Consider the following 18,218-nt stretch of genomic DNA (forward strand, 5'->3'; position numbering starts at 1 on the left):
GGTCTTTTTCATATGTAGGCTCCTATCTCCCCCCCCCCCTGATTTTTCACACTTGCTGTCTGGTCACCTTGTTGTGAGGTAGAAGAATCCTTGGTACAGATCATGGTGTGTGAGACGGCAGGGGTGGGGGCTGGGATATGGGTTGTGGTGGTGGGGTGAACGGGGTTGTGATGTAGAGGCGTGGGGGTAGGGTACATGCAGTGGCGTGAGGGATGACGGGCAGGAGATGGGTTGTGTGTGTGAGAGAGGGGAGGTGCGAGGGGTGGGGCACAGGCTGGGAGGAGGGTGGTGGGGTGTGAGATTGCGGCGGGAGGCGGTTGATGGGGTTCCCCGCCGCGGCCTGTGCTGTCTGAGCTCAAGGTACCTCCTGCCACCCAGCACTAGCTCCGCGGTCCCTGCTGACGCCACAGGGGCTTCCCCGCCCCAAGCGCTAAGGTGAAATCGCTGCAGTCGCCCTCGCTAAAGATGGAGGCGGCTGAAGCTTGGTCTTGCCCTTGCTAAAGATGGCTGCGAGAGGCTCCAGCCCGTTCCCCGCAGTAAAGAGGGCGATTGATAGGGAGTCGCTCACGGCCACGCTACTGCCCACATTAAAGATGGCGGCCGAGAGCGTTCACGTTGCCCAGGAAGGGGTCAGCCCAGTGACGCAAATTTCCCTACCGGGTGAGCGGCAGCGGGCGCCATATTGTCTTGTTCGTGAAGACGAGGAGTAAGGGGGAGGAAGCTGCGGTGGCGGTGAAGGAGACGAAGCGGCGCCACCTGTGACTGGCGGGGGGAGGAGAGGGAACATGTAAGTAACGGGGCGGGCAGCGCTCATGGCGACGACCGGGGGCCTGAAGCGACCGGCATCCCCGCCCCGCTGAGCCGAGGGGGGAGGGGCCGAAGGGCGCTCGGCGCTGTTGTCTGAGCCGCTCGCGGTGTGAGGGGCTGGGTGGCCAGCGCGAGGCTTTCTCCGCCCCTTGGTAGAGATTTACGTTCCCGCTGAGAGGGAGAGCATCTCCTGCCCCCGTGGCGGTTGGCATTTGCGCATGCGCTACGCGAGGGAGCTGGGGTACAATCGAGGTGACTGGAGAGAGTGGCCCCGTTTCTCGCGGTGCGCATGCGCTGCTGTCCAAGGGGGTACCCAAGTGACTGATGGAGGAGACTGGTCTTAGTACCCCATATTGCGCATGCGTAAGTGGTCAAGTGTAGCAGAACCCAATGGGTTGGAGCGCGCAGCCCACGCTGCTGTTCGAGCATGAAGGGAAGCTCTTTGTTGAGGTCTCTGCCATGTGCCCGTGGTCCCAGTGGGTGTGGGAGACCTGCCTACTGTGTTTAGGGTTGCCCAGCTTTTGGGACTTTGCCTGTGGCAGTGTCATTAAACTTACTCTGAAACCCAGTTGAGCCATCCTGGGTGGAGGGTTACTAGGTTTGCATACACCCGACCTGCTTTGTGTTTAGGTCCCAGTAAGGATTATGCCATTGAGGTAACTTAGGCAGTGCTTTGCTCAGGTACAAGAAAGTGAGTGACAACAGGGTCCGGCTGATAGTGAAGCTCAAACCTCTCTTTAAACTCAAAAAAGTAGGATTCTTCAGCTGCTAGCAGTGCTGATTCTGTGCGCAAGTGACCAGAGCATTAATAGCTGTGGGCCAGGTTTTTGCTGTAACAACTTTAGGATTCTGTAACTGTTAAATTACCAGGATACCTCTTTTAAATACTTACTGTGAAATGTATGTTGCATTGCACCAGCATGTGTGATGATCATTCCACTGGGGGACTCCTAAGGGGTAACATTATGAATACTCATTTACAGAATGTCTACACTTAGCTGAACAGCTCAGCCGAGATAGGACATTTCTAAACACCTTAATCAAAGCTCCAGTTTTCAATCCTTACTCCTGTTAAGTGAGTAATACACAAACAGTTCCATGGAGTTCAATGGGACTGCTTGTCTGAGTGTATATACTACTCTCTGTGAATAAGGGATTGGGCTCTTAATTATGTAGCTACTGTTCTACCTAAAGTTTTGACCTGTCTAACTTGCGGAAATTTAACTTCACAGCCTGCCATGTATTATTTCTTTTCTTCTGTTACTATCGTATATGCCCTGAAACACACAATAAGAGCCTTCCTCTCAGGAGTTGGGGAGGCTCGCATATTCTTGCTTTAAAATGAAACCACCAGATGGAGGAGTCTCAAGCAGGTTTGGCCTTTGGTTAGGCTCAGCAAAGTAAGGTATTGTGGGGGCAGTTGCCTCCAGCTTCATTTTCCTTCCATGGCTGGCAAGTCAAGTATGAATTCATAAGGTTGCCATTGACAACAGGTTTGCAGTGGGTCTTTGGATGGGTTTTACTTGGCTATAGAAATAAATATAATGGAGGAGTCACCTTCCCTGATGCACAGACATTACTTGTGTATCGTATGCCTCATCAGTGTGCTTGGTTTCTATAGAAGAAAAATCCTTTGGGAAGGATGCTACAGTCTAATGTAGACTGATAGTGCTATTGGGGCACACAATAGATTGGATGATCAGTTGAAAAATCTAGTGCCAGCCCTGTTAGTTGGGGTGACTTGATTTCATTTCTTTGTGCACCCATTAGTTTTTTCCTGAACGTTTTCTAAATTTAGTAGAATTTTGACCATGATTTAAAAAAAAATAATTTTATTTCTCATATAAATGTAACCAGTCCAGCATCTGTTTCTGTATATGATATCAATGTAATCTTTTATGTAAAGATAATTTAAAAGTAGATTTGGTATATTTGTTACATTAGTCACAGATTTGTGAGATTATCTGATCCACAACCAGATGAAGAAGAATAAAATATGACAGGTTATGATGGCTTGGATGTACCTATGTAGTCTGTCTTTATCTCTCCAAACATCAGAAAGTGCACATAAGACACTGCAGTTACCCATATTTTGCCTATTGTGCTTTTTAAAGTTATCTTTCTGGATCAGTTCATTATGTACGTATAAATTTGAAATAACAGAAGACTAAAGTTTCATTCCTTTTGGATTATTCTTTCAGTACAGGTGTTTTTATAACAATTTTTCAGTTAAATTTACCTCTGTTCAACCTGCTTCATTCTGGTGGGTATTAATTTAAATGTTTTTCAGAATTGCTGGTTCTTGAAGACAGTTACAGGGGCTAAACAAGCCACACATTACAGTTTGTCATTTATTTGTCCTTTATTTTGGATCATCGGTACATATTTGGAAGGCCTGTATTCCATGCTTTGACAAAGGGACATTGGGAAGAATGGTAAAAGTAGACTTCAGATACTAAGACCTAATGCAGGTAGGCTTAATTGTAAGGGCCATAATGATAAGTAACTGAGATAAAAATGCATTAGGTTTTGCTCTCACTTCTTGCTAACAGAAGCTGTAGAAATAATTGTATTTTGCAAGAAGTTGACATTTGAAACAAATATTAAATTTTTTTATGGTTCTTCTGACTATCTTAGGTATAAGGCAGATATCACAGTAACTGCGCAATAAATAACTTCCTCAACTTAGAAATGCTACTCATGGTAACACTGAAGCCTTTGGTCAACTAAAAATGGATTGGGTGAAGCAGAGTAACACCCAAGATAGTTATATTAACTCAGTCCAAACTCACTTTGCAAAGTTTTCATATTTAAAGGCCACCAAATACAGTAATATATTTAGTATCCTTTTTTAAAAAATGAAATAAGGGAAATTGGTACTTTTACCTGTTATCGGACTGTGTAGCATATTTGGGCACACATTACAAATCTACAAGAAAAGATTTCATTGTTGGGGCAAGGAGGGGAGCAAAAAGAACAAATGCATGTTTTCTGAAAGAATTGGGAAATGTATGTAAAGGATATTGTGACCACTGTTCTTGGCTGTGGCTGAAGAGTGCACATTGCTATTTGGGGGGAATATGCATAGATGTCTTTTAAGTAACCTTTATGCTTCCCTCTGTCCTGGGCTGGCTGTGTGCTGGGTCAGCCCCCACTGTAAATTATGCTAGTTGCCATTGTCTCCAAGAGTCTGTTATAGCTGTTGGGATCACTGGGCTACAGGAAGGCCCTGGACATGCCATTACACCAGATCTACAGCACAAGAAGGTCCTCCTACAAAATATTGATTCTCTCATCGGTGTTTGCTTCAACGTTAGGCCCTTTTTCGTGTCGGTGGCGTGGCACAACATAGCTCTACTAGAGAGGGAAATCTGGGCCAGTATTTTAAAGAATAACACACAGAAGCGGTATTACAGAGAATGTAACAAGACTATTTATATTATTCTGTGACATCGTACTAACGGTTACATTGTCTGTAACAGGAAAATATATACAAGTTTAAAAAAAAAAAAAAAAAGGGTAATCGGAATTCATTAGATACCTTTCTTTCAGGTAGTCATGTCTGTATAGCAAGAAAACTGAATTAGGTTCTTGTTCCCCCTTTGGTAAACAGATTTTTAATAGGTCCTAGTCTTCTGGTCTGACATGGGGGAATAAGAAAACAGTTCTTAGAGCTCTGATTAAGTGGTCTTTTGTTTACTCCTGGCATGCGAGAGCAAGGAAATACAAAAGAGAGAAAGCTAATTTCACTGGTACGTGAAACAGCCAGAAATGAAACTACCACAACTTTGTGTTTGAGTGTGTATTGATTTCCCCTTCCAGGTAGGCACGTATGAATTTAACATTCTTTTCTTGACCTTTATATCCAGTTATGCCTTTTAAATTGTATTCATTTATGAGATCAGAGTCATACCTTCTTCCTGTTTGCTAAATGCCAAATTGACATACCACTCTATTGGAGGGGAGATGTCTTGCTTAACATCTGAATCCAGCCAGCAAGAGAGATGTTCAGCTTCCTCAAGCTCCTAGATTCTGTTTGTACACTGAACTGTATTTTCCAGCATTTCTTTCCTTCTCAAAGGGGCTCCACCATCTCTTTGGAAGGGAAATATCTTTTAGAACCTCCCACAACACTTACTGACTCAGTGTTATAGTGAATTTTCATTAGTGAGAAGTGGATTTGGATCTGTCCAAGTGCTACCCAAAGGGGCTCCACCTCTGTGGTGTCGCCAGCATAGGAAAAGACGGGCAAAGCAAAGTCCCAACCATTTATCTTTTGTGTAGCACTAGGCACCATACTTGTCTTAGCAATACAGTTTTTAATCAGCTCATCATCTAGCACTTTTAATTTCAGAGGTGTCTTTCTTATATCTCTTTAACTTGGATTCTATCTTCTACAGCCTCCGCTCATTGCTGCCTGCAGGTGTCAATTCTTAATTTGAAGAAAAAGGTATTAACTTTCAGAGGGATGAAGGTGCCAAACACCCTGTCAGTTATTATGTGGAGACGTCCATCAGTTCTCTGAGATCAGTTTTTTAAATTTATTTTTGAGAGCACTAAATTGGTGATCCTGACAGGGGAAAATAAAAGAATAGCGCCTGTTATATATTGCTTAGGAGTATGAGACAACATAATCTGCCTTCGCATTCTAGTTTTCTACCCAGACTGCATGGTGAAAGGTATAAGTGTTCTTTATAGTCTGTTATGGATAAAACAGATAACTTTGTTCAAATTAATTAACTACTAGCTTTGAATCTTAAAACCTTACGGCTTCACAGAATGTCTTACAAAATGCTGGCACCAGAGGACTCTCCTACACTGTGGTGATCCTCCCATGGCCAGCCATGCTGGCTTAAGAACCATAGTGTCCCAGTGGTGAATTTGTAAAGCAGCCACCCCACACAGAGGATCTGGACTGAAAGACTTCAGTTTTCTCTAATATATGATCCTCCTAAGAGAAAACTCTTGTCTTTTTCTGCCCAGATTGTCTGTGTGGGGTGGCTGCTTTACAAATTTGCAGCTGGAGTCCCCCTTTCCCAAACTTGGGGCTGTGAGCCAGGCTGGGGCTCAATTTCACAGCAGGGTGCCTTCCAGCAGTGAAATTGACATTCTTGTCAGTTTCATGGCTGCTGCTATTTCACATTTCCTCTTTGGCTCCTACTGTCAGGTCTGGGCTCATCTGGCCGCCTCCTGGTGATGTATTGGGGGCGGAGAACCTGGGCAGCGGCTGGATTTGGGCTCTTCCCCCCCAACCCCTCATGGAGAGGAGGTGGCAGGGCTCTGGGCTGTCAGCCAGCAGGCAATGTAAGCAATGCAGTGTCTACACCAGTGGTTCCCAAACTTTAACAACCTGTGAACCCCTTTCACTAAAATGTCAAGTTGAGTGAACCCACTCCTAAAAATGAATAGTTCAGGGATTTTCTTCTTTACTTGAGTATAAATTGTAAAAGCAGTGATCTTGGAAATATAAAATTTGTTTTTATGACAAGCTTATTACACAGTATTGTTTATCATTACAGTATTTTTATTACATTATGAAAATGGCAGCGCTCTTCCAAGATCTCACTTTCATAGGTTGTATCGTTTTCAATAAGCCTCTTATAAGACAAGGCTCCTATGTTTCATCAAGGAATATCAAATGTGAAACAGCATGAAGGTATGTAAGAAGCCAACTCAGAGTTCCTCCTACACGAGCATTCAGGTCTTGAGCAGTCCAGGCAAACAACGCACATTACAACAAAGCTTAAACTTGTTCTTCATAGTAATTTAAAAAACAATACTAGCTGTCTATTTAGTTTTAAAAACAGCAAAAAAATGTCCATCTCCCTTTCCATTTCTTCTAAGGAGTCTTGAAGTTTAAATCTCCTCAGCGTGATAGATATGCTTGCTTTGATCTGTTTAGCTTTTGGAAGACCAGGGGCTGTGGGCTGCTGGCCCCAAGTTGTCCCGGTCCCTAGTGACAGCTGTGTGTGCCATTAGGAAATATTTTCACGAGAACCCCCTGTAATATTTTGCGAACCCCCAGGGGTTCATGGACTCCAGTTTGGGAACCACTGGTCTACACTGGCCATGCATCGTCTGAACTACATTGACATAAATGCTATGCCTCTCACAGAAGTGGAGTGATTGAGTCGAGGTGACTTACATTGGCGGGAGCACCATTCTAGTGCAGACACGAAATTAGGTCAACGTAAGCTGCCTTGTGTTGACCTAACTCTGTAGCGTAGACCAGGCATGAGACTGAAGTCTCATACTGGAGGTTTGAGACCATCACCCTCCAAGAGTTAAAATCTTGTGAGATTGTATTGTTAGTGAAGCAGAATTACAAGTTATGTAATTTTCTCTTTGGAGATACCATCATTGCAAAATTCTCATTTGGAGGAAAGGTTTCAAACCTGCTGTATGAGATTGGTGTCATGGTAGGAAGCAGAGACCCAAGAGTGAGAAGCCTGTCAGAATATCTTCTTTAGAGAGGCAGAATTAAAAGTGAGTTAGTTTACCATCATGGGATGTGAAAGGGAGATTGGTTATGAATTCTGATTATTCTATATAAATCCCAAAATAAAGGGCATGTTTTCTTAATTCTACACTTTCTCTTATAAGTTCATTTCACTGACTCTACTGCTTTGTGTACTTCACTGCACCACTCTGTTATAGAAATATTGATACTTTTTAGTGTTGCGGTATTATTTTCTTGGCCATCAAAGGAGTGTATAAGAGCTATCTCTACTACTGACAGAGGTCCAAGGATTACTCAATAAAATCAAACTGTGTAAATGGAATAGTCCCTTCAATTTTAAGATTAAATAGTCTGTACGTTCTCTTACACAACTGGGCTGCTGGCACTTATGTACCAAGTTGCTATTTGTGGTATTTTACAATTATGCTGTTCCTTTAAATTATTACAAAGACCTACTAATAGCGCATTAGCCCATTTAGCAGGTTACCTGCTTACGTTTTCAAAGAATAAACCAAAGAGCTGGGCTTCATTTGAAGTCCATTTCCAGCAGCATGGAGCATCCAATTTTAACAGCTTATTTAAGTGTAAAATTGTTAATAATATTCTGGGATCTTAGTCTTAATGTGTCGGCTTGAGGTACCCAGAACAAATATTTGTTCATTCCCAATTAGGGATGTAACGTATAATTAGATCTTTTTGGTTGAGCATTAATCAGAATGCATTTTGAGTATTCATGTTGTCAGTTGCATGCCATTTATGTACATGACTCCTGAGTGCCATAGTGGATAGCATTAATGTCTGTTCAGTATTCAGAGACTAGTGGTGAACTATTAGTATTTAAAGCCTTATCTACGTTAGGGAAGTATAGATTGGTGTAACTGCACTGATCAGTAGTTACACTAATACGTCCTTCCATTTGTTTGTCACATGACATCCCTACAGCAGCCTGTGTTATTTGCTTTTGTGGAAGCATAACAGTGGGAGTATTGAAATATATATTTTAGTTTTTCTTACTGTAATATAGAAGCCAGAAGTCAACACAGATGGCATCGTGTGACTAGTCAGCTCTTTGGAGTTTAGTGGTTGTCTACAATATCAGATTCTTTATTGTAGAATGTAAAGATTTAGGAAGAAACTTGATTTATCTTCACAATGAGAAGATGTGAAGATCACTGAAAAAACAAACTTAATTGTGTACTATTTCTTTGTTATTTATGTATGAAGTCAAGGTTTTTGTAAAGTTGCTTTAATTCATACCTGCAGTCTAATACAGACACTCTTAAGCATAAGTCAGACCTTGCAGGATCATTTTAAATGCCAGGCTTGTGCCCTTGTTGTGTAACTTTTCCCATCTTTCTACTGATACAAATACAAAGTGGTCTTCTTAGTTACAGATCAAGATGCTACTGTCTTGTGCTCTTCCTTCATGTTATTTGGTGTCGATATGTCCTAAACTGGTGCCATTGAGTAGTATGATACCTTAATGTAACAGTGAAACTTCCTTGTTTTATCCTGCAACAAAAAGTTGGTGAAAGAAGTAAAATAAATTCATGCTGATAATCCCTCTGATAATCTCAAAATTGAACTGGTCTAGTTAAAAACCTACAAAAGTTTGTTTCACAGATTCCAAGAGGATTGCATTTTCTTTTACCTGCTGTGCCGTATTCATACAATTACATACAACAAATTTGGCCCCACTCCCACAAGCCGATATGTGGGTAGAGCCTGATGCCTGTGTGGAACCCCAGTAAAGTCTGTGCAGATCAGCTTTGGATCAGGGCCTTTCTTTGTCTCTTGATAACAGCATTGTTTGTAGGGTGTATAGAAAAATACCTTTCTTCACAAGCAGCAAAGAGTCCCGTGGCACCTTATAGACTAACAGACGTTTTGGAGCATGAGCTTTCATGGGTGAATACCCACTTCGTCAGATGTATCCGACGAAGTGGGTATTCACCCATGAAAGCTCATGCTCCAAAACGTCTGTTAGTCTATAAGGTGCCACAGGACTCTTTGCTGCTTTTACAGATCCAGACCAACATGGCTACCCCTCTGATACTTTCTCCACAAGATATGCTGTCTATATAATAATCTCTTTAAAAAAAAAAAGAACACACAGGTGCATCAGTTGGATAATACTGTTCTAGTTATAAAAATAACTCCTTAAATGTAAAATGATAAACTAGTACTTACTTTATTTAAATTGCTGTAATATAACTTTATCTTAAGAAACTTATTACCACATCTTGCATATCATTTTGTAATTTATTAAATGCTTTATGTAAATTTTAGGGAAAGAATATTAGTGTTTCAGAAGTCATACAGTGTTGTTGAGTTTAAACAGTACACAGCTGTTTTAATAACCTCTTTCAGTTGATGTTTTGAACAGTTAGCATTTTCCTCCAGCTAAAATTATTAAACCGATACTGCTTTGTCAACTTGGTTTTGCAGGAGTTATGTGTCTCCGTGCAATTGTGTAATACTTTCAAGTATGTAAAGCTTCCTGAGTATCAGTTCAAATGTAAAACCATATTTTTTATTAAATGTAGAATATCTAAAGAATTAAAGATGTGGGATCAAGGTGGACAGCCTTGGCAGCAATGGCCTTTGAACCAGCAACAGTGGATGCAGTCCTTCCAGCATCAGCAAGATCCAAGTAAGTAAATAACAAGATTTGTGCTATCCAAATACAATTTAATTTATATTTTGTAATCTGAATTTTAGTCCTTGGATTACAGCATGACCATGGTTACTCCTTTCTTATACTAGCTATTGAGAAATTGTATTTTCTGGTGCTCTTCTGGACCATAACAATTATTAGGCACAATAATGCTTAGTGTGTCTCCACCCTCATTGATTTTTAATATGTACAATACAAGTAAGTGAATTGATTTGTCTTGGGTTGGTAAAGTATTGATAGACTATAATCTGTTCCCAACAGTTAGTCTGCCTTATTTGTTCTTGATTTTTGTTGCCTTAGTGATTCTTGATGGCTCTTGGCCTTTCTTTTCAGAAACATTGGCTTTTGGCCAAGCTAGGTCATGAAAAACCTTGTAGTTGAGAATGCCTGCTGTACTAGGAAATGCCTGTCTGGTAAAGTGTGCATGCAGATGTGTTTAAAAATCACTTCAGCGAAATCTGTTTTTGTGTAGATGGATATATTATTTATTTTGGTTACAGTAATGTGAATGGTGTGCAAAATGCTTTTCAAACACGTAAGACAGTCCCTGCCCAACTCGAGTGTGCAGAATGCTGGCAGACACATATTTCTTTAGTTCTATGTTTTTGTCTGTTGCATAAACTGTCCCCAACTGCACATCTATCTAGAGATTATTTGCTGACTTTATGATGTCTAATTCTTATTATGACAGTATCTTTGTGAATTGATGGCTTTATGGTAATTCACCAGTGGTGTAACCCCAAGTAAGTTGTTCTCCTCCCCCTCCGTCCCCCCCCCATTCTTGTAAAGATAAATTGCATAACAGAAGTGAGGTACCGTACGGTAGGGGAAAGATGATCTTGAGGGAAATGCAGAGGACTAGTGACCCAGAGACCTGGAGTCTATTTAAATCTTTACCACAAGCAAGTCCCTTTTCAGATGTAAGACACTGTACAATTTTTAAAATAACTCTTTTTAGTGTTTTGCAGAACTAAAACTGATTATGTATGAGAATTGTCGAAAATGAGAAGTGCACAAAATACATGTGAAGCCAAAAGGTTATTAGGACTAAACACAAGTTATGTCCTCCATAAATAATATATGAAATAAGAATAACACAACAGTATATGACAACAAATACATGAAAAATGGAAAATGTGCATTTAAACTAGATGATTAGCAAATGGAACTCTGTGCTCCTGTTTGTACACATCTGTGCGTAGATAACTTAAATCAGGAGTAATTAATGTATAGTTATTCACTTTGAAGTACGTTGTACCTTTGCCTACTGTTTCTTGGCACACTTCCAATTGCGTCTAGCTCCTGTGCTAGTCTCTTGCTTTAATGCAAGGAGTGATGATGGGAGAAAAAATGTGGAACAAAAAAGTAGCAAGTCCAATCTCAAAGCAGAACAAACAGTAGTTAAGAAAACATTATGGGAGAAGAGACAAGGTAAAAATGAGGAGTGACAGAGAAAAGGGAACAAAAAAAGAATAGGAACTCAAAAGACCATTATAAGAAGATAAAAGGTCATTTTAACACACACTACAAAATATGTGCTCTAACTATACATCTTCCTTAAACTTAACTTCACTGATATAGAATTTACAGAATTTACACCTTTTAAAATCTGAATTTGTATTTTTCACTCTCAGCAAGAGTATAACTAGCATCCATTCAAGTAATGATAGGAAAACTAAAACCGTATATATAATATTCATTTAGAGAAACTCCACTGTGACAGTATGCACATACACGTTGACATATTTGCAATCGGTAATAAAAATGTAATTAATTACGTGCCATGAGTCGTGGCAAGGTAGTTGTAGGTAAATAAAGTGATTCTTCCGTTAAGAGAATATATATCTATTTCACTAGGAGAATTGTATTTTGGAAGTTTAAATACTGAAATGGTAAAGTTTTTTTTAAAATTTGTTTTAGGCCAGATTGATTGGGCTGCATTAGCTCAGGCATGGATTGCCCAACGGGAAGCCTCGGGGCAGCAGAGCGTGGTGGAACAACAAGGAATGATGCCAAATGGACAGGATATTTCCGGAATAGAGCCTGGTCCAAACAACCATGGTAATTTTCAGGGGGATCCCAACTTCAACAGAATGTGGCAGCCAGGTTTGTGTCTTATTTTATTTTATTTTCTCTCTCCAACCCCTCCCATATTTTAATTATTTATTCAGTAATTTGGTGAATGTGTGAATATGTATTTATATTATGCCCTGTTTCTCTATTTTCTGTGTGTCACCCTCCCCATTGCATCATTCACTTCTGACAGCATGATGTCTACAAGCAACAAATAGCTGGTTCAGGGATGGGAAAGAGTACAGCCATGAAGATTTTATAGCACAGTCATCTGAAATTTTCATAGGCACTGAGGAAGAGAGCATTTATTGTCACTCTGTTGCAACCCTTTTAGTTGTTTTGGACAATGTTATTGACAGGTTATGGAATGAGTTCTGTCCAGCACTTAGCTGGTGGGATGTTTGCTGTGGTGTTCTTTTAAGGCACAACAGCTTGGAGATCAGAAAGGGCAGAGGTCTGCTTGTGAAATACACTTTTATTGTATATAACCTCAAAAAGGAAGACATCTGCTCTCCCCAGGTCTTGCCCTACCCATTATATGCACCGCACATGGGATGCCTATAGTTAAGATTAACTGAACATTTACAATAAAATGGATCACTTTCGATTAATTATAACTTTCTCAAAAATTTAGTTTTTGGCTGAAACATATATTTCTTTTCCTATCAAGGAAAATGTTTGTCCTGAAAGTTTCATTTAAAAAATGAAATAGAGCTGATTTCAAGAACAGAAGGAGTAGAAGAATTGCAGTTTTATTTCCAAGAATTATTTTGCAAACATTTTCTTTTGCAATTTTTAAAAAACAGATCTAGCACATCTGCAGAATGTAATGGCGAATATGAAATTTGGCAGGAATGAAGTTTCTAAGTCTGTAGATGGTTTTTAATTGGTTCAGTGAAAATTGCATTTGATTTTATAGCTACAAGGGAGGGGAAAAAACCCCAAAATCTGCACATGCACTGAATTATGTTTAAACCATTAAAACAATTATTTCCCAAAGTTCTATTGGCACTTTGGCAAATGTGCCTATGTGAACTGAATGGAAATTTTCATTAAATAAACTATCTCAGACAATCACTTGTGGTGCATATACATGCTTAACAAAGTGGAATAGAATGTCAGGTTTGAAAGTTAGAAGTTATGTGGCTTGTAGTGTCCCAATTCAGTGACTTAACCACATTCTTCTTCCTCATTCACTAAACATCCAGGGGAGTCATGGCTCCAGTATGCCGCTCTGCAGAGAATCTGAGCAGTGCTGCTTTCCACAGGGAAGCTGCAATAAGTAGGCAGCCCTTAGGGCTGTCTAAATTACCCCCTGAGCAGCCCCAAGGTTCAAAGGTGTCTTAAGGGCACCTGAGTCCTTCCACTCCTAGTCTTCAAGTTCTGTGCTGCCACCTCTAAGATACGGAGTACTGAATCTTGCCTATAAATGTTTGCAAGGTGTAAGGGTTGGGGTTTTTCTTGTTTTGGTTTGGGTTTTATTTGGTAGTTTAGCTTATCAAAGACTAGGTAGAGGGGTGACTTTATCACCATGTATAAGTATCTACATGGGGAACAGAAATTTGATATTAGAGGGCTCTTTAGTTTAGCAGACAAAGGCATAACTTGATCCAGTGGCTAGAAGTTGAAACTAGACAAATTCAGACTAGGAATAATTTACCCAAGATTGTGGTGGATTCTTCATTGCTGGAGATTTTTAAATAGAGATTGAATATCTTTCTAAAAGTTTACATGCTATATTCAACCATGTTTTTTGGATTTGAAGTAGGAATTAATTCCTGTTTCATCAGACTAGGTGGTTATAATGGCTCCCCCTAACCCTGATCTATGACTATATATATCAGTTTATACCTACCTGACTCCTTATCAGACAAAAGCTGAAAGTCTTGTTTTTTTGGCACTTCATGAGATTGATAGCTTAAGAACATTTATTATTTGTCTAAGTGTCATTGTTATCTTCATACTGAATTTTATTCTAAATCCTGAACAGAATGGGGAATGCCTCACCAACCTCCACATCCACCTCCAGATCAGCAGTGGATGCCTCCAGCCCCTGGTCCAATGGAAATTGTTCCTCCATCTGAAGACAGCAACAGTCAGGATAGTGGGGAATTTGCCCCTGACAACAGGCATATATTTAACCAGAACAATCACAACTTTGGGGGACCACCTGATAACTTTGCAATGGGGCCAGTGAACCAGTTTGACTATCAGGTGAAACATATTTGTTGCTTTAATATTGTAGACGTACAGAGTCCCTTCTGTGGAAGTGTTCCTCTAAGAATATCTAGCGGCGACTCTCACTCTTCAGTTCTACAAACAAGAAGTCTGTTAGCTGCTAAATCTTAGCAGCTAAGATACATTTTAACACAATGCAAAATACCTTATGCATACAGAAGAAGACTTTAGAGTTTTCAGTTCTGAGGCCAAACAAGATTTTTTCCATACAAATAATGAGAAATGGTTGTTATGTGCAAGATTAAAATGACTCAGTGTTTTCCAGTATATAATTAACATGACAAAGTTGTGTAAAAGAAAGGAGCATTAAATAAAGTTAAGAAAATAATATACCTAAATATACTAGAGAATGTACTATAGAGCAGCAGTTCTCAACTGGGTATCTGTGGCCCCTGGGGATCTATGAGCCCTTTCAGGGGTTCCATGGAGCCCTTCAGCTGAAACCCAGTGCCCCGAGCCCAGCGCTGAAGCTGAGAGCGGCACAGGGCTGAAGTTGGTGGCCACCCCACCCCAGAGTGGAACAACGCGGGGCTGCAGTTGGCACACTCTCTGCCGCCCCCACGTCCCGCCCCCCCCCACCCCCCAGCCAGTAGCGGTGTGTGGCTGAAGCCGGTGGCCCCTCCCCCATCCCACACAGCTGGGAGCGGGGCTGATGCTGGACCCTCCCAAGCTCCCGAAGCCAGGAGCGGTGTGGGGCTGAAGCCGGCAAACCTCCTCTCTTCCCCCCCCCCCGCCCCCCAAGCTGGGAGCTACACTAGGAGTTGCCCACCCACCCGTACATAGCCCCTAGCTACCTCCTGCCTGCACCCTAAGCTACTCCCCTGCCTGCACACATCCCCTAGCTAGCCCCTCCCTGCACCCTGAGTGGTATTCAACCTTTTTGAACTGAGTCCCCTCCCCATTTGAGTTATATATTTTGGTTGCATCCCCACACAGCCCAGACAGGCTGGATGGCCACCTGAGTGAGTTGGGGGGTGGAGGTGGCACTCCCTTCCTGGACCCCGATGCATGGAGCTGGTTCAGGCCCCGTCAGCTCTTGCCCTCTACCCCTCACCCCCCATAGAAGTAAAACTATGCCTATGCCTAAGGGTCCCCCCTGGTCCAGAGCCCCAAGTTCCCCCTGGCCCCCGCTGAGCCCTATTGTTTTTATAGCATGTTGAGGGGGGCCTCAGCAAGAAAAAGTTGAGAGCCCCTGCTGTAGGGAGTAGTCCTGCATTTGCAGGGAGATAGAGATGGAAAAGATCAATTGGATCCTCCAGTCTGTCTTCTGTGAGTCTGTGAATAAACAATTATTTAAAAAAAAATTCACATCCAATTTTTTTCTTTACTCTTGCAAACAAGTTATGTGCAGTGTGTATAAAGAGTAGATTTTTTTTTAAGTATTACAGTGAGGGATATTGTCCAAGCCTATATCCAAAGAATTTACTCTAGATTTTTCCCCCCAATTTTCAATGGTATTGTATGCTCAAACCTGTTACAATAAATTATAAACACACGTTACCTTTTGGAATATCTATCTCATATTCACAGACAATAGAAATCTGTGTGGAAGGCTGACAAAAGGTATAGGAATTTATTTCTCTTTTCTATCTAATTTCTCTACTCTTAAATTGTAGTGTCAGGCATCGTTGTTAGACGTGAGGTGAGCCATCCATTTTCAAATACTTTAGACTATAAAAGTCTTCTGTTTACTGTTACTGGACAAAGTTTTATAGACAACTTCTCAGAATCCTGTAAAAATGGTACTGAAAGTCCACTTTGTAGCAGATGATGCAGTAAATGCAACTATCTTTAAAATTACATTGGAAGTACTAAATGTCTGAATAACCAAAAGAATATAATAAAGCATTGATTTTAAAAAGAGCAAAATAATCAGATTTTTTTAAATTTAAATTTAAAACATTTTTCTTTTTGAAAATAAACCTATTTCAAATTAAGACAACCTGTGTTAAATCCTAAACTTATTATAAATATTAAAGTAATTTAAATTGAATTAAAATGTTAAACAGTACATGTTTTCTGCCAAAATCTTAAAAAAAAAATCACTTACTGAGCTGCGGAAGTCACTGGCTAAGCACCTAGAACCAGAGTTTGTTGAAGTACTAAGCCAGCTTTTGATAGTAGTAGCAAATATTTTCTTCATTTCAGATTATTCAGATAGTTCAATGACTAGTTCATTCAAAATTAAAAAGTTGATTGGAGTAGAAAAAGAAGAAAAGTTTGTTTTCCTCTTCCAGTCTGAATAAAAACTCTTATGTGACAGAATGAGATCTACTAGTTCTAAAATCTTGAAGGACATGATAACCCGAAACAATCAGTTCAGTTTATTAACTACAGATAACTCTTATTATTTTTATTTATTTGTATTGTCGTAGGGCCTAGTAGGACTAGTCATGGACATAATATAGTACTTTTCTTAATAATCAGTTTTAAATGCAAAACATGTTTTGATAAATTTGTTTTTATGTATCTAGCACATTTAAGGGAGTTTTAGTTAACTAATAAAAAAAATTAAAATGCTGTTTTTGTGCATTTTTAATTGAATTCCAGTTTGCATGCAAATAGAGCTTGACACAAATCACACACAAAAATGAACCTAGTAAATAAATGTATCATCTATATAATAGATACCATTTCAAACATAATAAAAAATGTAAAAAAAAAAAAAGTGTTAAGCTATATAATTGCTTAAATAAATATGCATAGATATAGTGTGTCCCCTGGTTAACAGAGTAGTATCAAATTTCATGTAAAGGGTATATGTAGTTGCAAATCGGCATGTTTTAATGGTTACCAACCAATGAGAATCAACCTTATTTTAAAGAAAATAAGTACAAATGCAAAACAAGATTAAAATAATCCATTTTAATCAAGGTCCTGCTTGTTTAAATCATGCTGAAAATTGGCAATTTAATAATTTTGACTTAAATCATCGTCATAAAATTTTTGCTTGCAGCCTTATACCTATACGACATCCTTTTAAATGGATTCAGTGGCTATTTCTAGGAACCAGCTATAACATGCACTCATCTGTGCCACAGCTTTGCAACTCTGACTTGCATGGCAACTTGGTAGGAATGCAAGAAGTGTACCAAACTTGCATATAAATGTATGCATTATTTTGATCAGCCGTAATATATATTTTTATTTTTAACATCCTCGATTAGATGAGTGGAGATTGCTGGTCAAGTCCAGCAACAAGCAACAAAAAGTTGGAGTGTTTCACCTTTGTCCTCAAGTTGTAGTTATAGGGAGAGTGATGGTATGTCAACACTTCAGGACTCTGCATGCTACTATGGCCCTCAGGTTGCACTTTGTGCACCCCAGCTTTAACTGAGTATGCTGATGGTAGTTGGTAGTGAATTGGTTAATATTGACAGCAGCTAGATGGGTATCAGACTTCAGTTTTGAGAGGCTGTGAAAAGGGGTTGTCTGCAGCCAATTCATAGATTCATTATGGTGTCTGTGCATTGGTTTACATTCTAAAATCCATTTTCAAACCCAGAAGTTCTTAAATAAGTCAGTTTTTAAATAAAAATGACAGTTTAGATTTTGGGGACCACAGTAAAACAGGTAGAAAGACCATAGTTAGGTAGAAAAATCCATGATTTCAATTTGCATGGACTTCTGTTTCACTTACACACACACGTGCGTGCACACATGTATGTGGAGCCCAAGGAATAAGTTTAGAGTGCATTGTATGAAATGTGAAGAAAAATGAACTGCATTACTCTTTCAGCATGGGGCTGCTTTTGGTCCACCCCAAGGTGGATTTCATCCACCTTACTGGCAGCCAGGACCACCAGGGCCACCAGGTCCCCCAGCACCTTCAGCGCCTCCCCAGAACCGAAGGGAAAGGCCCTCATTCAGAGACCGTCAACGTTCACCCATCGCGATGCCTGTGAAGCAGGAGCCTCCACAGATTGGTACATGTTAATCACACTTTAATGAAAGAAATCCAAA

The 18,218-nt window shown here is 40.3% G+C and overlaps 1 protein-coding gene across 4 annotated transcripts in view; it reads left to right on the forward strand.

The window, feature by feature from the left end:
• Positions 1-650: 650 nt before the first annotated feature.
• Positions 651-18,218, forward strand: part of PNISR (PNN interacting serine and arginine rich protein) — a 29,744-nt gene continuing 12,176 nt past the window's right edge. Inside the window, exons 1-5 of one of the 4 annotated variants that reach the window (XR_007773854.1) lie at positions 651-787; positions 9,814-9,920; positions 11,865-12,050; positions 14,008-14,231; positions 17,995-18,181. Coding sequence is in view for 3 of the 4 variants with exons in the window: in XM_050949243.1 (XP_050805200.1) it covers positions 9,833-9,920; positions 11,865-12,050; positions 14,008-14,231; positions 17,995-18,181 (685 nt within the window). In the remaining variant the exon portion in view is untranslated. Of the gene's footprint in view, positions 788-1,864; positions 1,883-3,261; positions 3,279-9,813; positions 9,921-11,864; positions 12,051-14,007; positions 14,232-17,994; positions 18,182-18,218 lie in introns of those variants that run through there. The other 3 variants (XM_050949243.1, XM_050949244.1, XM_050949245.1) reach the window with 3 other exon arrangements.

The sequence above is a fragment of the Gopherus flavomarginatus genome, chromosome 4 (assembly GCF_025201925.1).
Source record: "Gopherus flavomarginatus isolate rGopFla2 chromosome 4, rGopFla2.mat.asm, whole genome shotgun sequence".
Classification (NCBI taxonomy): Eukaryota; Metazoa; Chordata; order Testudines; family Testudinidae; genus Gopherus; species Gopherus flavomarginatus.